Source organism: Canis aureus, chromosome 25 (genome assembly GCF_053574225.1).
Source record: "Canis aureus isolate CA01 chromosome 25, VMU_Caureus_v.1.0, whole genome shotgun sequence".
NCBI lineage: Eukaryota > Metazoa > Chordata > Mammalia > Carnivora > Canidae > Canis > Canis aureus.
In genome coordinates this window covers 15,774,119-15,789,480 of record NC_135635.1, presented here as the reverse complement: position 1 = coordinate 15,789,480, position 15,362 = coordinate 15,774,119, and the positions used below count along the sequence as shown (strand labels likewise).

At 34.3% G+C, this 15,362-nt stretch overlaps 1 protein-coding gene across 1 annotated transcript in view; it reads left to right on the top strand.

Annotated features, from left to right (window-relative positions):
• The window catches only part of LOC144297743 (olfactory receptor 2A7-like), a 56,286-nt gene extending 41,529 nt beyond the window's left edge, over nucleotides 1-14,757 (top strand). Inside the window, exons 2-3 of the mRNA XM_077871916.1 lie at nucleotides 11,230-11,395; nucleotides 14,694-14,757. Of these exons, the coding sequence (XP_077728042.1) occupies nucleotides 11,230-11,395; nucleotides 14,694-14,757 (230 nt within the window). The remainder of the gene's footprint in view (nucleotides 1-11,229; nucleotides 11,396-14,693) is intronic.
• Nucleotides 14,758-15,362: the final 605 nt, after the last annotated feature.

Here is a 15,362-nt window from a genome sequence, read left to right as displayed (position 1 = left end):
ACAATAAAATAATCTCACTTTTAATTCTGTACATTTAAAACTCCTGTCTCCAGTTGGTTCAATTTTTTTTTTTTTGTATTCTCAAGCAAAGCTGAGGCAACATAACATTTGTGGCTGTGTGAGTATGTGATAGAGGGTGTGAGGAGAACTGGTGAAGGGATGTGCTTTCACATGACCCCCACCCTGACTCTTCCCTCTTTCTGGCACATACTGACCTAGTGGTAGGGTTCAGAAAGGGAAAAGAGAAGCATATGTCTCTGCATATGGTTGCTCACAGTGAAGTTTCTGTGAGTCTTTGGTTAGTTTGCCCTCTTTGGCCCTCTTGTCCATGGAGTGTGTCAGAATTCCTGTTGGCCCACACCTGGCCTATGAAGACAAACAAGATTCCAACTTCAGGATCTCAATCAAATAAAAGCCCATTTTCTGGGGTACCTGGGTGGCTCAGTGCTTGAGTATCTGCCTTCGGCTCAGGTCATGATCCTGGAGTCCTGGGATCAAGTCCTGCATCAGGCTCCCCACACGGATCCTGCTTCTACCTCTGCCTGTGTCTCTGCCTATCTCTTTGTGTGTCTCATGAATAAATAAAATCTTAAAAAAAAAAAGAGCCCATTTTCTGAGCCAATTGGTAAAGAACCTTTTAGAGAAGCTTTTGTCACCTTTCCCCTGGCCATGTCTCCAAGGGTTTCCTCCTTCTTCACTGGAACATATATGGTGAGCAAACCAAGTAGCAAAGTACGTATCTTATCTTAGAACAAAACTGTTCACTTCTCCTCAATCAGGGCCCTTCTTCCTTGTTTCAAGGAAGCTAGGATTTGATCACATACAGTGTGGCTCTAGAGCCCCAATGTGCAGTTACAGTAGTATGTTCTATATTATAAGGGCAGAAACAAATGTGTTTCTGAAAGAAATTATTTTTACATTGTCATATTTTATTTTTAAATAGCTTTATTGAGGAATAATTGACAACTATGCATATTTGAGTATGTAATTTGAGAGGTTCAGGCAGCCCAGGTGGCTCAGCGGTTAAGCATCTTCCTTCAGCCTGGGGTGGGATCCTGGAGACCTGGGATCAAGTCCCACATCGGGCTCCCTGCATGGAGCCTGCTTCTCCCTCTGCCTGTGTCTCTGCCTTTCTCTCTCTCTGTGTCTCTCATGAATAAATAAATAAAATCTTTTTAAAAATAATAATAATTTGAGAGGTTGTGTTATATGCATATACCAGTAATAGCATCGACAATTAAGATAATGAACATATCCATGACCTGGAAAATTTATTCTTTTCTTTTAATTGTCTTTTCCCATCTCTTCCTGACCTCCATCCTGTTCCCAGGTAACCACTGACTTATATTCTGACATCTTAGCTTCTTTGCACTTGCTAGATTTTAATATAAACAGAATCTGTGTGTATTGTATGGGCATACATAGTATGGATATAATATTTTAATATTTTTGTTGACTTATATGGGCTGTTGGCTTTTACAAATAAAGGTACTATGAATACTAACATATAGCTTTATATGGAGCTATGCCTTCATTTATTTTGAATAAATAGTAGTTGGATCCTATGATGATATATATTTAGCTTCTGAGAAAATTTCAAACTATTTTCCAAAGTGATTTTGCTTTTTTAAAATTCTCATAAATAGTGATTGAGTTTTTGGCAAGGTTTCATATGTTCAGTCTTTATCTTTAGTCATTCTTATAGATGTGTAGTTGTAAGTAGAGACAGCAAATAGAGACTTACTACTTTATAATCTGGATGCCTTTTATTTCATTGTTTGTTTTGTTGTTTTGTCTTTTGCCTAACTGTCCAGTCTAGAACCTCCAATGCAACATTGAATAGAAGTAACGTATCTGATTGTGATTTTGATTTGCATTTTCATAAAGGACGGAGATGTGAAGTGCATATTTGCCATTTATATGTTTTTGGTGAAGTGTCTTTTCAAATATTTTGCCTATTTTAAATTGAGTTGTTTGCTTTCTTTCTGAGATTTAAGAATTAGTTTGATAAAATCTTACCAGATATATGATTTATAAATATTTTCTTTAAATTTGTTTACCTTTTCATTCTCTTAGCAATGTCTCTCAAAATAAGTTTTTAATTTTTTTAAAAGATTTTATTTATTTATTCATGAGACACAGAGAGAGAGAGAGAGAGGCAGAGACTTAGGCAGAGGGAGAAGCAGGCTCCATGCAGGGAGCCCAGTGTGGGACTCAATCCCGGGACTCCAGGATCATGCCCTGTGCGGAAGGCAGACACTCAACTGCTGAGTCACCCAGGCATCCCAGTTTTTAATTTTTTTAAAAACTTTTATTTATTTATGATAGTCACAGAGAGAGAGAGAGAGAGAGACAGAGAGAGAGAGAGAGGCAGAGACATAGGCAGAGGGAGAAGCAGGCTCCATGCACCGGGAGCCCAATGTGGGATTCGATTCCAGGTCTCCAGGATTGCGCCCTGGGCCAAAGGCAGGCGCCAAACCACTGCGCCACCCAGGGATCCCCCCAATTTTTAATTTTGATGAAGTTCAGTTTACCAATTATCTATGTGTCATATTTTTGGTGTTATTTTTATAGTATTTTTGCCTAACCCAAGATTACAATGATATTTTCCTGTATTTTTAGGAATGGATGTTGGATTTTTATCAAATTCTTTTTCTGTCTATTGGAAAAATATACATATATGTTTTTTTCTTCTTTTTTAGTTTGCTAATATGGTGAATTGCATTTAGTGATTTTTAAATATTAAACCAACTTGGAATTCAAGATATAAGCCATAATTGGTCAGGATATAAGTTTTATATTTTTTCTGTTTGACTTATCAAAACTTTATTAATGCATTTTGCACTTATGTTCCTGATGGAAGTTCGTTTGTTGACTTTTTGTGATGTCTGTTTGCTTTGACATTAGAATGCTCCAGGTCTTATAGAATGAGTAGGAAATTATTCTTCTACTTTCTAGAAGTATTTATGTAGCTTTTATATTATTTTTCCTTTAATATTCATTAAAATATACCATTTTGGCCTGGAGTTCTCTTTGTGCTAATATTTTTAGCTATAAATGTAATTCCTTTATAGGTAGAGGCCTACCTTGGCAGTCTGTTCTATGTTAGTGAACTTTGGTAGTTTGTGTCTTTCAGGGGAATCGTTTATTTCATCTAGGTTGTTGAATTCATTGGTATCATGTTATTTATAACATTCCTTTATGATTTTTATATTTGTGGAGTCTGTAGTGATACTACCTCTTGCATCTCTGATATTATTTATTTCTTTTTTTCCTTGTACTAGAAATTTAATAATCTTGATCTTCTCAAAGAATCAGCTTTGGTTTCAATTATATTCCCTATTGTTTGTTCTCAATCTCATTTACTTACTTTGCATTTAATTTGCACTTCTTTTTTCTAGGTTTTTAAGGGTAGAAGCTGAGACCATTACTTTCTTTTTTTTTTTTTAAGATTTAATTATTTATTTGAGAGAGAAAGAGAGAGCAAGAGCGTGTGAACAGGAGAAGGGGCTGAGGGAGAGAAGCAGACTCTCTGCTGAGCACAGAGCCTGATGCAGGGCTCAACTTCAGGACCCTGAGACCATGACCTGCACTGAAACCAAGAGTCAGAGGCTCAACCAACTGAGCCACCCAGGCACCTGCATTTCCTTTTTTCTAATATAGGTATTTCATGCAAAAAATTTTGCCATAAGTACTATTTTAGCTTCAAAACCAAAGTTTAATATACTGTTCCTTCAGTTTCATTCAGCTTGAAATATGTTATAATTTTCCTTTTGATTTCTTTTTTTACCTATGGACTATTTAGAAGTGCATTATTTAGTCTTTAATATTGAAGAATTTTCCAAATATCTTTTTGTAATCAACTTATATTTTAATTCCACTGTAATTAGAGAACATAATTTATATGTCTTGAAGTCTTGAGATTTTTTAATATTCATTTTATTTCTAGAATATGGTTAGCAAATATTAGCTTAGTAAATGTTCCATGTACACATGACAATAAATTTTATTATGTTGGTCTTGCATAGAGTATTCTATGAATGTCATTGAGGTCTTGCTATTTGCATGATTTCTGATGAGAAATACGTTGTCATCTTTATCTTTGTCCCACTTGTATGTGACATGTCTATTTTTATGGATTGCTGAGAAACTAGACCTGTTACATACTGAATTAAACAATCTGAACAATTTGAATATAATGTGCCTTGATATAGTTTTCTTCATGTTTCATGTGCTTGGAGTTCACTGAGCTTCTTGGGTCTGTGGTTAATACTTTCCATCAAGTTTGGGGAATATATATTTTGGATATTAACCCTTTATTAGATATATTGTTTGCAAATATTTTTTCCCATCCCTGTTCATTTTGTTGATTGTTAATTCCATCATTTTGTTAGTTCTGAGTTGGATCCTATTGATTGTCTTTCTTTTTTCTTCTGGGTTACATATTTTACTTCTTTATGAGCTTCATAGATTTTTATTGATACCAGACATTTTAAATTTTATTCTGTTGAGTGCTGGATATTTTTGTATTCCCATTAATTTCTTGCTTTTTGGGGGCATAGCTAATTTATTTTGAATAGTTTGATCTTTTCCATTCTTGTTTTTAAGATTTATTATTTATTATATCAAATATTGTTATCATCATTGGAAAGCAGCATTTGGTGTAGGGAAGTGATTCTTAGTCAGCTATAGTTGTCCTTCAAAGGACATCTGACAATTTCAGGAGAATTTTTGATAGCCACAAGTGGGGGGAGGGTGCTCCTGGTATCTAATTGGTAGATGCTTGGGGTCTAGTAAGCATCCTACAAAGCACAGGGCAGTCCTCAACAACATAGAATTATCCAGGTCAAAATGTCTGCAGTGCCAAGATTCAGAATCCCTGATGTCTAGTGAATGATGTTTTCAGCCATGGGCACTTTTGAGAAGTCATTTCTTATATTTACATAAGAAACTGCAATTGATTTTCATCTTCAAATTTGATTCAGACTACTCTTCACTCAGAATCCTAAAACATCTGGACACTTTTTTACTCCATTATAGCATTTTAAGTTAGAGCAACCACACAAAAGAGGATTGTGTTCTATCATACTTAATTTAAAAGACTGAAATTGAAGTAATCAAAACACACACCATTTCCCTTGCCACTCACTTAAATTATCTATTACAAGAACTCAACATACCTCTTGCTGCTTTCTTACACAAGATAGCAAGTTTTTACCACAAAGAATTTCAAGCCATTTATGAGGAACTCACGAAACTATGAAATGTAAAATGAGAAGCTGACACAGCTCAGAGGGAGAGCATTTTATTTTTAGTCAATTGTAGAATCCCAGGTAATGTTACTCAGCGGCCATATTTGTTTCACTTCAACAGAACTTATCACCAAAATTCAAATTAAAGGGTACCAATTTAATTGAAGCCAGCAACTATAATGAAGTGATACATAATTTGACAAATGCTTTGTTCTTTAACAATGTAGCCAAAACTGTACTCTTTTTACTTGCCAAATGTCTATCATTTTGTTTCCTAAATTGCATAAAAAGATTATTTCAATATTTAAGTGAAGAACTAGTGGCTTGTTTCCAAATTTATAAAATTGTTTTATAGTGCAAGTAGCTTTCTGGGACTTGTTTTCCTTACTCAACATGTTTCTAAGACTATATATTGCTGTACATATTTGTTCTCATTTATTGTCACTGTTAAATCTCATTTGATAAAGTTAAACAACTTGTGTCTGTCCTTTTCTTGATATATGGATGTCTAGGTTATTTCTAATAATTTGAGATAAGAAAAATAAGTATTGCTGTGGACATTCTGTGCATGTCTCTTTTATTTTATTTTATTTTTTATTTATTTTTTTATCTATAATATTTTATCTATTATATTTTTTATATTTTCTATTATATCTATTATATTTAATATATCTATTATATTATATTTTTATTTATTTTTATAATATCTATTATATTATTTATTCCTGAGAGAGACAGAGAGAGAGGCATAGGCAGAGGGACATAGGCAGACATAGGCAGAAGGACATAGGCAGAGGGAGAAGCAGACTCTATGCAGGGAGCCTAATGCAGGACTTGATCCCAGGACCCCGGGATTACCACCTGAGCCAAAGGCAGAGGCTCAACCACTGAGCCACCCAGGTACTCCTGTGCATGTTTCTTTTAACCCTTACTGCAATTGTTGCATTCTTAGGTAAATTCATATCTATATTTACAAGAAATTTTTAAAAATAATGATGTCAATTTAAAATCCCAGTAACAAAGTTGAAGTGTATTATTCAACATTCTGGCCAATACCTAGTACTGACAGACTTAATTTCTGCATAAGTAATAGATTTAAATTTTACATCAATTATGGTTTGAATTTCCATTTCTCTAACATGTCTTCAATGATATACTATTTATTTATTATAAACATTCTTATTTATTCTTCTCTTAAATCACTATTTGTGTCTTTTGCCTATTGCCAATAGAATATTGGTTATGTCTTTTTCCCCTCACTATGGATAGCCAATTGTCTCAGCACCTTTCATTGCCCTGTCTTTCCATTTCTAAATGATATCCAATATAATAATATATCATCTGCCAAGTTTCCATGCATGGATATTTTGGACTCTCAAAGCTATTCTCTAGATCTGTCTATTCTTGGTCAGTATCATACTACATTGATGTCTATAGCTTTATATTAAGGCTTAGTATATAGTAAGGAAAGTCTCTCCATCTTATTTATTTTTTAAGATTTTATTTATTAATTCAGAGACACACACAGGGAGAGAGAGAGAGAGAGAGAGGCAAAAACACAGGCAGAGGGAGAAGCAGGCTCCATGCAGGGAGCCCGACGTGAGACTCAATCCTGGATCTCCAGGATTGCACCCCGGGCTGAAGGCAGTGCTAAACCGCAGAGCCACCGGGCTGCCCAATTTTTTTTTTTATTTTCTTATGTAATCATGGCTGCGCTTGAGATTTACTTTTTCATATGCATTTTTAACTTTGTATGTGAAAGTCTTCGCAAAACTCTCATAATTTAGAATCTTGAGTTATTTAACTTACAGGTAAACTTAGAAAATTGACATCCTTGGGACACCTGGGTGGCTCAGTGGTTGGACACCTGCCTTGGGCTTGGGGCATGATTCTGGGGTCCCAACCCATATGGGCTCCTTGCATTGAGCTTCCTTCCCATGGCTCTGCCTCTCTCTGTTCTCTCATGAACAAATGGATAAAATCTTAAAAAAAAAAAAAGAAAATTGACATCTTTATGATATTTCCCTGTGTATGAGTGTAGTAAAAATGCTCATTTATTTAAGACTTAACGTTTTAAATGTATTTTATAATTAAATCTATAAAGATTTAAACATCTTTTGTAATATTTCTAGGCATATTATGTTTAAAGTGATTTTTCTAGCCGTATTTATCTGTATATAAATATGAGTATAGTTTATAGGATGCTTGGGTGGCTCAGTTGGTTGAGTGATCCACTCTTGATTTTGGTTCAGTTCATGATCCCAAGGTGGTGTGATGGGGTCCTATGCAGGGCTCTGTACTGGGTGTGGAACCTGATTACCTTTCTCTTTCTCCTTCTCCCTCTACCTCTCTGCACCCCACCCCCTCATGCATGCTCTCTCTCTAAAAAATAAAATAAAATATAGTTTTGAACAGTGATCCTATATTTAGACAATTTGTTAAATGCTATGAATAATTCCAACGATGCATTTAAAAATACTTGGTATTTTAATTATATCATTTAAAAGTTACACTTTTATTTCTTTCTAACTCACACGACTTTTTTTCCCTATCTTGCTGCAGTGACTAGGCACTGCAATATAATGTTGAAAGAAGGATGACAGTCAAGGGTGCCTGGGTGGCTTGGTTTGTTAAGCTCTGCTTTCAGCTCAGGTCATGATCCAAGAGTCCTAGGATGGAGCCCCATGTGAGGCTCCCTGCTCAGCCAGGATCTGCTTCTCCTTCTCCCTCTGCCCCTACCCACTGCTCCTGTTCTCTCTCTCTCCCTCAAATAAATAAGTAAAATCTTTTTAAAAAAGGATGACAGTGGGTTTTTTTTCTAGATTATAGTTGAATGTTTCCCAGTGATATATAAAAGTAATTTTTGTAATTATAGATTACACTTACTGAGTAGACCTTTCAATCTATTAGTTTTCTGAGAATTCTCTTTAGATTTCTTCAAAAAATCTGTGAATGATTATTGAAATTTAATTGAAATTGTTATTGCAGCTATTGAGATCTTACTTTTTCTACATTTCTCATATAAGGCAAATTGTGCATTAGTGGCATAAATTCAATTTAACAATGATATAATTTGTTGTATTATTTTTCTAAAAAATTATATTTGGTCTTTCCATTTATTGTCATAAATGGGATTGATTTGTAATTTTCCTTTTATGCACAACCCTATTTTGGTCTTAATAACAATTTTTCAGGGAATTGGTGAGTATTTTTTGTTTTCTCTTTTTTTCTGGAACAGTATATATAGGCTTAGATGATTAATTCCTTTTTTTTTTTTAAGATTTTATTTATTTATTCATGAGGGACAGAGAGAGAGAGGCAGAGACATAGGCAGAGAGAGAAGCAGGTTCCATGCAGGGAGCCCAATGTGGGACTTGATCCCAGGACTCCAGAATCATGCCCTGAGCCAAAGGCAGACTTAACCACTGAGCAATCCAGGTGTCCCTACATGATTAGTTCTTGAAATAGACAGAAATCATCTATTAAAAATATCTGTACTTAATTTTTTTTGTGGATTTTAAATTTTGGTCTGATAATTTTCTTTAATAATTTAGGATTATTTATTTTACTATGTTTTCTTGCAATAGTTTTGGTAACATAGTTTTTAAAGAACATGTCCATTTAATCTGAGATTTCAAATATATTGGCATGAATGTGATTTTATTATTTTTATTCTCTTTTTAAAATTTGACATGTTTTTATTTTCAGTAATTCATATTAATAAATGTTCTCTTTTTTCTAGGTTAGTTTTGCTGCAGTTTTATTTTGGTAACATTTCTTAAGAGTGAATTTCTGGGTGTGTTTATGTTACTTTTTGGCATTTATGTTAACCTTTTGAATATCTTTTTATTTCTGTAGTATTTGATGTTATCCTTATTACCTATTTTCTCCTAATGTCTTTAGATATATTCTGTAGTCTTTTTATTAGATTTTCCAGTTAGGTAGTAGCTCATTTCTTTTCAACTCTTCTAGTGTAAGTGTTAAAGGGTATACATTCCCCTTAGGTACTTGTTTAACTTCATTCTGATAATTTTGATGTGTGATTTAATTATTTAACATGCTTTACTATTTTAATTTTAGGTTCTCAAGTTCAGGACCCAATATTTGGACCAATATATCATCTTATTTTAGCTTTTAAACAATGTGTGCCCTTAGATTTCAATTTAGTTTAATGCTTATTTTGGTCCTCCCATTGTAATGTTAGAATTTCCTTCAATTGGATATTTCTTCTGTTCAGAAATCCTATAAAGCTACTATACATTTTATTGACCATTGAGTTAAATAGAATAATTATATGGTAACAAAATGGGCCTCTCAAAAAAATCTTGTTTGTCCTCTGCTAGAGTGATTAGTTGCAGTGACTTTTTTCATTTTTTATTTCTACTGCAGTAGGGATAACATGGGAACACAGATCAAAGTATGCTCAATCTACCTGTCAAGGGAGGGTACTGTCACAAATTTTAAATTTGACTTGATGTTGAAGTTTGAATATAGGATGTCACCCAGAGAATTCTATAAAAATACATATTTTATATAAAAAGAACATTATATAGTAAGAGACAACACAGAGGACACATGGGAGAAAGAAAATTAGTATTGTAGAGAGTTTTAGGATATGGGCCTAGAAATCACTAATTTAAATGCAATCGTGAAGAATTTTGAATGGCTGGTAAGAACTTGGGACATTATTCTATAGTCATTGAATATATAGACATAAAAGTAGATATAGAATAACCTCATTTATTTTATATTTTAGAAAATTAATCTGGCAATTATGAATAAGTTCAAAGAGAACAGAGGCAGATAAAATAAGGTAGGAGGCATTTGTAGCAAATTCTTGAGAAATATTAAGACTAATAAAATAATAAATATAGGTTAGAAAGGCATATATACTATTATGTATTAAAATACCTTATCTCATACTACAAAGATGATCTGTTGTTGAATAAATAAATTGGATAATAAATTTTGAACAAATAAGTTATTGAATAATAAAATTGGAAAATAGAAAAGAAAGACCAAACTTAGCTCCCAGAATTTTGGATCCTGTATATTGGTATATATTAGTGCTCTAAGCTAGGGAGCTCTGGAGAACAGGCAGGTTTAGAAGGAAATTTGAATTTTGAGAATGTTAAGTTTATAATGCAGGCAAAAGGCCTTTCTAGAGATACCCATTAAGTGTTTGGAAATGTGGATCTGTGGCTTAAAAAAATTCCAACCTGGAGAAAAGAAAAAAAAAAACTGGAGCTACAGATGTGAAAATAATTGGTGAATGGATGAAATGTGAACCCATGAATCAGCTTAGGTAGATCTTAGGAAAGAACTTGAGACAGATACTTGGAAATGCTATTATTTAGAGAGTGGAAGAAAGTGAAAAAGTAGAGGGAAATTAGAAAAGTTAGAAGGGAATAGTGTCATAGAAGAAAAGGAAATAAAATTTCAGAGGAAGATGTGACCAAACATATTAAATATTACAAAGCACTGGAATAGGCTATGTGATAAAGAGAGGCCAAATAGCAGTTGGAAATTAGAATGCCAGGGGTGAAGAGATGAATAATTCAGTGGCATGATGAGCATAGAAACCACATGTGTAGTATGATTTGGAAATGGGTGAAATTTTAAAAATCCAAACAGACTGATTTATCTTTCTTGCAGCGTAGAAAAATGAATGAGGAGAAATGAGGCTGGAGATAGAGAAGGAAAGAAGATCAAGGGAAAGGTATTTAAGACTATGAGGACTTGAATCTTCTGGTGAATGGAATTTAAGTCATCGTAGTGAGAAAGATCAAAGATGCAGAAAAAAGGACAATTGATGAAAAAAATACTTGAGGTAGAAGTGGGGAATAATAGAGTTGGGAGGTGGGGAGTGGGGCTAAAAGAACAAAAAAGAGGGTCACCTTGACAGGCAGGAGGACTATTTGGAAGTCAAGGTGGAGTGGGAAAAGTGTGGGCAGTATTATGGTATTTACGTCCTTAGGTAAGCATGGAGTGAAATCATCTGCTGAAATTGAGGAAGGTAGCAGTGGGCTGGAGTTGGTGGTATGGGAAGGTGATAAGTTATTTGGACAGAATAGGAAGAAGCTGGTGATGAATAAAAAGATTAAAGAGGAATATCTGCAGTTCATAGCTGTTAGTAAAAAACAGTAAGTAAATCTCAGGTTTTCCATCCATTTTTGTAGACTGAATTTAGACACTTAATTTTTCTTCTTGGTTACATGAAATGAAAACATGATAGTTTTAAAAGATTTAAAACAAATTGATTTTCCAGTAGACAACAGATTAACAACTTAATTATGCTGGAGAAGAGCAATAGTCTAATGATAATAAATTTCAGTAATCTGCCTCTAGCAGTTATTATTCAAGGCAACTTAAATGAAAATGTGTAAATATATTTAAACATACCTAGATTAATACCTGGAGAAAATTAAACTTTGAGAAGAATTGACATAAGGATAACATTTTATTTTCATAATATCTACTCTTTGACATCTAGTTTCTTGCATTTTAACTTAAAATAATGTTAGATATATAGAAGAGGGAAGCTCCCGTGATCAACTATTTATTGAAAACCTAATAAGTGTTCATCTCAATAAAACCTTACAGTGGATTGGGACAATGGATACCTATTAATAATGATAATGACAATGATAATAATAATAATAATAATAATAATAATAGCAATTTTGAGGCTTCATTTCATTCTTTTTAACTCTATGAAGTGGGTACTATTTTTATTCCTAATAAATAAATAAAGACATTGAAACTTAAGGAGCTTAAGTGAGTGATATACCTGAGTTCCCAGCTGAACCTAAAAGAAAAATCTAGGCCTTTGGGACATTGTGGAGCTGGGCACTTGACCAGCTTGGTGTCTTTTCTCTGTGTGTGGATTTGGTAGCCCAGAGTTAAACATTAGCCAGGCATGTGGGGTGGGGAAGGACCCAGTAAAGTAGTCAATTAATGAGTAGTATCTAGGGTGAGCTTTAGCTGGATAAATGTGTCAGAGGGAAGAGAATTGGTGCATAAAGACATAGAGACAGGAAAACATGCCCTGTTTTCCCAAAGGAGTGAGGTGAGGAGTGAAACAAATTAGTCTAACAGAAACCAAGCCATAGGTTGGTTGTCATCAAAAAGGAACTGGGGCATCTTTACACAGTGTAGCTCACGGAACCCTAGAAGGAGCTAGATCTTGTAGCCCATTTTGATAATATCCTTACTGTAATCCTTCCTTTCACTACTCTTGCTTATTTTGTCGTCTCCGAGTTTTCCTGGCTTCTTCGGTTTTCCACTGTTCCTTTACCTCTAGCTAGACACCATTTCTTCTAAAAATTCTAGTGTTGGTTTTTCCATCGCTTATACTTTAAAGCTTCAAAGCAAATTCTAATGAAAAATATATTTAATAGGTAAAATTAAATAATTGTGGCATTATAAGTGTGCTAAATATTTTAAGAAAATTGAATTTTGAAAAAAAAAAACCCACATGCTTTCAATATATTTTGCATTCTCTAAAACTTGGCAGATGCAAACTTTATGCAAAATCATAATTATCTAAGCTACAGGTTTCTAGTAAATGTAAACCCATAATTGAATTATGTGAACACATAATTGATTCATTTATTCAAATGGCTTGTTGCTTGATAGAAGATGGATAAGGACTGTGCTTTCTAAGAGCCTGCCTTCTAGTGTAGGTTAGGAAACAGGATAAATAAGTTAATAAATTTGAAAATACTAACTAGGTAATGATGATTTATTATCTTATAGTACCAACTAAACCTCACACTGTCAGGGGCACTGCAGTGAATACAATTAGTGTCACCAACTATTACTCCAGTTATTCTTTCACACAACACACTTTTGCTTCCAGCACACATTCAGGAGTTTCCCAAACACACTCCCACTTAGGATTTTGAGTGTCTTGGACCATTATATCCACACAGAATAGTCAGATGTGGACCATCCAAAGGATGAATCTTGCTTGATAGACAATAGCTGAAGTCCAGTGCAGGTGAAGTAAGACTTCTGTAGCTTCTGTAGTGATCATTCCAGTGGTTAATGGGTGTGTCGAACTGAGTCCTTATTCTTTCCAAATTTTCCTGATCCTTACAAATGGAAATTTTATCTTTCAGGCCAGAAACAGTGGATTTATGTTGACTTCTCTGTTTCTCTTATACTCATTCACATTAGCAAATACAGCTCTGCTTTAAAATATATTCAGCTTTTGATTACTACTTAACACCTCCTATACAACCATCCTGTGTCTTGTCTTTTTTTCTTTTTTTGATAGGATTTTTTTTTTTAATTTATTTATGATAGTCACAGAGAGAGAGAGAGAGAGAGGCAGAGACACAGGCAGAGAGAGAAGCAGGCTCCATGCACCGGGAGCCCGACGTGGGATTCGATCCCGGGTCTCCAGGATCGCGCCCTGGGCCAAAGGCAGGCGCCAAACCGCTGCGCCACCCAGGGATCCCAGATTTGGTTTTTAAATAATCTCTACACCCAACATGGAACTCAAATTCACAACCCTGATATCAAGAGTTGCATGCTCTACCAACTGAGCTAGCCAGGCACCCTAGATATGTCTTTTTTATTTTTTCTTTATCTCTACTTACTAGAACAGTGTTGGGCACATAGTGCATACTCTATGAATAATGGATACTGTTTTAGAACAGACCCTGGTTGAAGTATGTAAACAGACTATGTGTCTTTTGTGGGCAGCTTGTAGCAAAGGAAGAAAAACAAAGTACTTAATTTTCCTTATTAAATAAATTGAATAATCACATATTGTTTAATTCAAACACTTAGGTCCTTAATAAATCTCATTCGGATGAAAAAACAATTTTTGAAAAAGAAAGCTTTGTTGCTATATATATATATATATATATATATATATATATAGCCCTTTTCGGCATTGTAGAATCATCAGAGTTCATTCCCAATTACATAAAAATTGAACTGTAATTTCCAGGAATTGCTCCTATTTTTACTCTTAATCATTTTTTATTTACATGGTGATTTTAGTTCTCATGTATTTTTCCCTCTCTTGAGCACAGTTTTGCCTTAAAACCTCAAATCACATTTGACCCCAGCATTCAGCCCTGGCTCTCTTTCTTGGCCTCCCCTGGTCATCCCACCATCAGTGGTGTTGGATAAGTATCTCACCTCCACAGCCTGAACCCTGGCACTGCATTAGAACATGGCCCATCCATAGGGAAACACTTCACTACCTGTCCACTCATGTGTCTTAGACTAGAAAATCAAAAAATCCTTTTAAAACACGCCTTAATTTGCAGGTGGATTGTGTTTGTGGAAATAGAAAATCTGTGCTTATTACACTAATACAGTTTCAGTAAAGGAATTAGTATTTTTGTCTTTTTACTTACATAAACTAATAAAAGGTCAGGTAAACATAGTTCCCCTGTTAGCTGATCTCATAAATTTTGATAGATGTGAGAATTCTGTAGCTCCTGCTGTCTTCCGTTGCCAACAGCCTTCCTACTGTGCTACATGAACTTCCTGTCTTCTGTTACGGCACCAATTACCTCTATCTCACTATGGCTCTGACTTACAGTTTTAGCCACGAAAAATAAAACTCCAGATGAGACAATGAAATGATAGCCTTGTCATATGTGAAGAAAGGCATATTTATTGTCAATATTCTTGTGAATGACATGGAAAACTTTAGCCATCATTCTTATCAGTAGGCACTGTCCCAGGACTATATTTATATATTTAAATACAAGAAAATTTACTCATAACAATGACAGTTGTCTAAAGAACAATGGTGGTGCCAGGAGAGAGGAAAAAAAGTGGCAGAGAAAGAGTACTCCCCTAAAAGAAATACAGACAAAATAATTTGGATTTTTCCAGCATTTTTCACATCCTTTTTAGTTCACATTATTTTTCTCTATACTTGATTGTTATCACTTAAGAGAAAGTAAACACAATTTTTTAAAAAACGCCTAACATTTGACAGTTCTGACTATAGAACTATTACATTCCTATGTGTCTAGTGAGATTTGCTGCTGAATTTTGTAAGTGAGTCATTTATAGGTTGAGCATATAATTTATCATCCTAACTGGCATACTCTTGAAACTGAAAAGGTTGCTATTAAT